Below are 6190 nucleotides of genomic sequence, written 5' to 3' on the forward strand. Positions count from 1 at the left end.
CTTAAAAATCTTATCACTAGATTATTTAACACAGGTATAGGTAGAAGTATCTTTCGTTTATAGATTCTTGTCTTCAAACATTTATATAAAAACGTATTTAGATAAATTTCATCAAAAATGATGTGAGTTTTCTGGAATATTAAGTTTAATAGCGCGTCTTTCAGGTAAAGACAATAATGAACACTCTGGCGGCCGCTGCTCAAGCCGAAGCTGAAGAGTCTCATAATGATGAGCAGCATTCAGAAGACCAGTACCAACCTCAGGAAACGCCTGCGCAACCCCCACGCGCACCACGCACGTTGCTACTGCCACAGGACATGGATGAGAGGCCGCATTGTAAGTTCTATGTCTTTGTAAATAACTACTACTCAATAGATTTTACTGTATTTTTAAATCGCATTGTAGGAATAAATAAATCATAATAATTTCTGTGACTTAAAACCTATTGTCACTTGTTGCAATCTTTGTTCTTTCCAATACAATTATTATAAGACAGGACGACAATTGTATACGTCATAACATAAAGGTTATTACTAAAATAAATTCTTATAAAACACATCAGAACGTGACTTTAGTCGGTTATACACTATAATATGTATTTCCTTTGTACACAAACAATACAATATAGCGTAGAAAATATCCAATTACATCCAGCGACTAATTAAGAAGACAATGTATCTATTATCAGATTTCTTGGAATATATAGTATATTTTCAAACAATAAATAATTGGGCTATCTAATATCAGTCTGATTTCTAGTAAACGTGAGTAGTGGTAAGTTTATAATAATGCCTTTAATTGTTATTTATTTGATGTGTGGGTTAAAAAGCATTCCAATTTTCCACTTTTTTTATTTTTATCCCACAATTTTTTTTAAAGATCTATGTTAAAGCTTGTTAAATACTTAAAATCAAAGTTCAGAAAGCTTTATTCGACGCATTTTAACAAAACTACTTTATAATATAATATTTTTTTTTATAACAGGCACTCTTTTTATTGCATAGGTGTATTTTTTTTAATCTGTTTTTTTTTAAAATAATATATAAATTTTTTTCAAAGCATAAAAATTCTAAGTAATCATTGTATGAAGTGTCACTATCCTAATACCAAGAATTGTTGTGCCAAATTGAATCTGTCAAGCCGGGGCCGGCCATTTTAATGTATATATAACTCCTTATTTAAATTACTTTTTTTTTCACAGATATGCAGCCCCGCTCTGTCCGCAGCGTGGACGCTTTGGTGCCGCGCGAAAAACGCGTAAAACGCTGCGCGTGCAGCTGCGCCTAAATTAAAACCGTAATTAACATTCCGTCCAATAAATACATTTTGTTAAATGGTTTCGGTAACTGTAAATAAATTGTTATAAATACCGGTGGTTTTTAATTCGTAATCGGTTCCTGCCGACCATTTTCTTTCAGTATTAGATTCAATATTTATAGATCTAGTTGTATTTCATTGTTATAGCATTATGGGCCTTATTAATATGATTCAATGTTTGAAATGTTTGAATTACCTACATTTGTGATTTTAAATTAAATTCTAATTAGTTTTAATGTTGTTTTAATTACCAATCCATATAATTATTTTGTTTAGTTTATTGCACATTTCCCTCATTACTTAGATTGCCTAGACAAGGCCGTCAGTTGTTTTCTTAAGTACCAAAAAGCTATGCAACACATATAAAAAAGAATCACATCAAAAGTTCCGAATAAGAAACTTCGGGTTTCATGACGCATAGGCTATCTGACAGTCGTGAAACGCAAAAATAGTGTTTTACCTACCAATAAGTAATTATAATTTTGAGCTTATTCGGAACTTATCCGGATATTGTGAAACAGACCCTTAGAGAGCTCTGATACCGCAAGATAATTTTAATATAATTCGCATTACTTATAGGAGGAACAAATCAATAATGTAGTGTTAGAATTGCAAGGAAAATATATTTTAGTAAACGAAAAAGACGTATTATAAAGTATATGAATACTTTGACAGCTGTTATAATAGTAATCTGATCCTTTTAGTTAGTCTTCAGAGAATCTTACACATTTGGGTACACGGAATAATGATTGTGAAATCTATTTTCTAAGTATAATGACCCGATACATAAATATATTGATAAAAAGACATAGACAAATAAATATTTATTGATTCATGTTCTCATATGATACAATACTTAATCTGTATAAAAACATTTTAATAATAATATATTAGTTATTTCTTACAATATGCCAATATAATTTAAATGAGAATTGTAGGTTTTTTCTTTGTTTATTTAATAAATGAAATTTAAAGTCATATACATTCATAAGCATAATATAGGCCATACGTGTTTTGTCTTCATTCATGTCATTGAAATAAAATCTCTTTTACTCAGTACATCATTAACATAATATTTCATTACATCTTCATTTACACAAACAAACATGACAAGTTATTCAACAACTATCCGTAATTGTTCGATTTTACGACATTAGGTTTGTCGTACATAATTATTTTAATAGTCTTGATACAGGTATTCCCAGTGGATTACCCAAACTCCCCGAAGGTTGCTTTGAAGTTGCTAATCGGCAAACCTATTTACCCTGAAACAGAGCTCCGAATAGTAAATTCATCAATCCGAATAGTAAAGTCAGAGTGTGTCAATGCAGTCAGCATTACTGTAGAGGTCTTTGTTTATTCCTTGAGTCAACAGAGAAAATAACTTTACAGTCTTTAAGTACACAAAGGTTATATTACATTGTTTACATATTCAGATTTAGGACCCGCATTATTGTTACGGGCCTTTAACAGTAATATAATATACAGACAGGCAACTAAGAGATCTAGTACCAAGCCTAAGATAGCGCTTAGAAGGACGTGAAAAAAATCTTCACTCCACAGCCTTTTTATATCCTCACTTATCGTGTAAGCATTTATAACAAAACATACCAAAAACGTTATAATTGTCAAATCTTTGGCATAATATCGAATCTTATCAGTTAGCACTTTGTACAACATTTTCAGATATAAAACGGTCCCCACAATCATCACTGGCCATCTCAATGCAAAACAGATTATTAAATAAAACGTCCGACACGCAACAAGTTTATTGTACACCACTACTGCAGCATACAACCCTGCGATCGGAATCGGTATTAACCACGAGTAGCAAGTCATTCTGTAGAAATCACTCTTTTTCACTTTCACTACAACTATAATAAGACTCTCGTACATATGTTTAATGAAGAATATTAATAAAATTAGTATTACGACGTAGGAGTAAATATGTATTGTCAATAATAGGTCGTATGTGAACGCATCTGATGTGTATTGAAAATTGTACATATTCACAATTCTATCCAAAAGGCGTGCAATGGATAACTGCATTAATAATTGATTCCTGAAATTCCTTCGCCATCTTTTCAGTGTGAATGTCGCCACAACTGACACAACGACCAGCAAGAAAGCCAAAACACATTCGGAAATAACGAGCGCACCGAAAACTTTTATTAGTTCACTTATGAGATATTCGTCATATTCCTTTATGTATTTTTCTGAATAATTTGCCGTATCCAGGATTAATTCATCCATTACTAAACTCCTCACTTTGAATGTATTTTAATATTTATTTAACTATTAACACGTTACACTCGGCATAGAGAACTTAACAATAACCAATACGGGAAAATCATCTTCATTATTAATCATATCGGAATTTTGTGGTTTTATTTATACGTCACAATATTAGTTCGTACATCGTAGAGAAAATTAAACGTAAAATCCCATGTATATTGCAATTTAAAGTATCCAGTTGCGCTTCAACCCCACATTGCTCTTGGCATCAGATTACATCTGCATCTTAGATTTTTTTTATAAAGAGATTTTTTTTAAGCGTGGTGGAGAGTATACTGCCAGTTCTTCTTTTCCGTTCTACGCCCTTGATTTGAGAACTGGCACTTAATGTAAAATTAGAAGCAAAAATGCTTAAATTTTAAATGAATACATTAAAATGTATATTTGTTTTTTTGACGTCCATACATTATTTTGTACACAACATTATGTTACCTTCATGAATAAATAATTTTTGATATGATTTGATTTTGATTTATTGTCCTAGTCTGGAACAGTTTAGTCAAAATAATATCTTTATAATTTTCTCTTTTTAAGTACTGGTAAATACAGTGATATCTAAGCACGTCTGAATATTGTGTTAGTTGGATACGAATTCTGAGATCATGATACGGCGAAAAAAAAGTACGTATACCTTCGACCCAGAGAAATATCGTGTGTGTGTGGATTAAAAAAACGCAAGTTGTAAGCGACGAACAAATGCACCTAAGTAAACAATTTTCTCAACTTTAATTTATAGATTGCATATGGCCGTTGGTCGATCGATAGTTTTAAAATATGGGTCAAGCTTACTTTATGACGCGGTCCAACCAGGTGACTGACGCGTTAACTTGTGTGCGTACATAAATAGATCCCTATACATAATATATGCACACATTTTTAATATCTCGTTACCTTTGGCTGACGTAAAACATTAGACCTACTGTACTGTGTAAAAAATTTTATGTGGTATACTTTAACATTTGCTAGAATATAATTTATCATATTCAAATTCAAAAATCATTTATTCATGTAGGTAACATAATGTACACTTATGAATGTCAAAAAAGTAATATACATAGAATTGTTATTTTACTTTTACTGCCAGTTCTTAAATCAAGGGCGTAGAACGGAAAAGAAGAACTGGCAAAAAACTCTCCGCCACTCTTTTTAATCGCATAATGATGTGACGTAATTTTTGAACACCGAAGGTTGATTTTATTCGCTATATGGTTTAAATCTCACTTGTCATGTACAACATGATTTACATTGCGATTAAAACTACCGAACGTACGTGTAAAAATATTTAAAAAGAAAGCACGTTTTATGACCGATTTTTCCCCTACATAAATAATTAAGAATAAAGGCTTATTGCTAGTAGAAGTACTTTCATTTTTCTAATATCAGAAATGAGAGTTAGTAATCCATCCTTCCAATGGGTATCATGAGGATTGAGCTATTGTTTTTAACAAATCCCCCTTTCCGCTTCAAATCTCTGCGTTGACTTTCTTTAAGTCCCCTGAGTGCAAAGCCATTATAACTTGAGTCCTTTTGGGCTGAAATGTTCTAAGATGATCAATAATTCAATGCAAGGTTGAAAGCGGAATTTCCGGTTAGCGTATTAAGAACGTATTTCTCGAGGAAAACAATTCTGATTAATAGCGCGCTGCGCCATACAATGGTTAAGTAGAATGTCAAAATAACCTGTACCTAGTACCAAATACTGGCAGATAAGAGAAATAAAACGTAATTAATCATGTATGTACTTAATTCGAATCAATCTCGCAAGACATTGAATTCAATGTATATTTAACAAACAAATACATTTCGTAGAGTCTCAAAGAGAGGCATTATAAATGTGAAGAGCTTAATATATTTTTGCAAAGGTGACTTGTTCAGGTGTATGAGATAGTAAAGGGCCGGGAGGGCAGAGGAATGTGAGACCTATAAATCAACTCTGCTTGTGATAAATTTGAATGTAACAACTAACTTTGAGCAGTGTTGGCCTAGTGGCTTGAGTGCGCGACTCATATATTAGAGGTCGTAGGTTCGATCCTCGGCTGTGCACCAATGTACTTTCTATGTGCGCATTTAACATTTGATCGAACGGTGAAGGAAAACATCGTGTGGAAACCGATATGTCTTAGACTCTAAAAGTCGACGGCATGTGTTAGGCACTGAAGGCTGATCACCTACTTGCCTATTAGAATTAAAAAAATTATCATGAACGGGATTCAGAAATCAGAGGCCAAGACCTAAAAAGAGGTTATAGTGCCACTGATAATAATTATTATTATTAACAACTGACTTTGCCACTTGTGATATTCGAAAAGTCTCATTATTTATGTATCAATAGATTATCAGGCATCTTAAATTGTGTACGACTATTCATTATTATGAAATGAATAAATGGTACAAAAATGTAGTTTAACAAATGTAGTATGTAACCAATTATCATGCCTTGTTTGAATTGTTCCTATTTAAAATTTTTTTTATATTTAATCAAAAGAAATTAGTAATTAAATCCAGAAGATATTTGTTTTGATAAATGTCGACGCTTCGGTGGACGGAGAAATTGTGATCAACTTGTGTTTCATTATAA

The 6190-nt window shown here is 32.1% G+C and overlaps 1 protein-coding gene across 3 annotated transcripts in view; it reads left to right on the forward strand.

The window, feature by feature from the left end:
- LOC110999789 overlaps positions 1-1553 on the forward strand; it is a 36909-nt gene extending 35356 nt beyond the window's left edge. For 2 of the 3 annotated variants that reach the window (XM_022269015.2, XM_022269014.2), the window contains exons 11-12: positions 153-336; positions 1202-1553. In XM_022269015.2, coding sequence (XP_022124707.2) covers positions 153-336; positions 1202-1287 — 270 coding nt within the window. In that variant the 3' untranslated portion in view covers positions 1288-1553. The remainder of the gene's footprint in view (positions 1-152; positions 337-1201) is intronic. The other variant, XM_022269016.2, reaches the window with a different exon arrangement.
- Positions 1554-6190: the final 4637 nt, after the last annotated feature.

Source organism: Pieris rapae, chromosome 4, assembly GCF_905147795.1.
Source record: "Pieris rapae chromosome 4, ilPieRapa1.1, whole genome shotgun sequence".
NCBI classification, from domain to species: domain Eukaryota; kingdom Metazoa; phylum Arthropoda; class Insecta; order Lepidoptera; family Pieridae; genus Pieris; species Pieris rapae.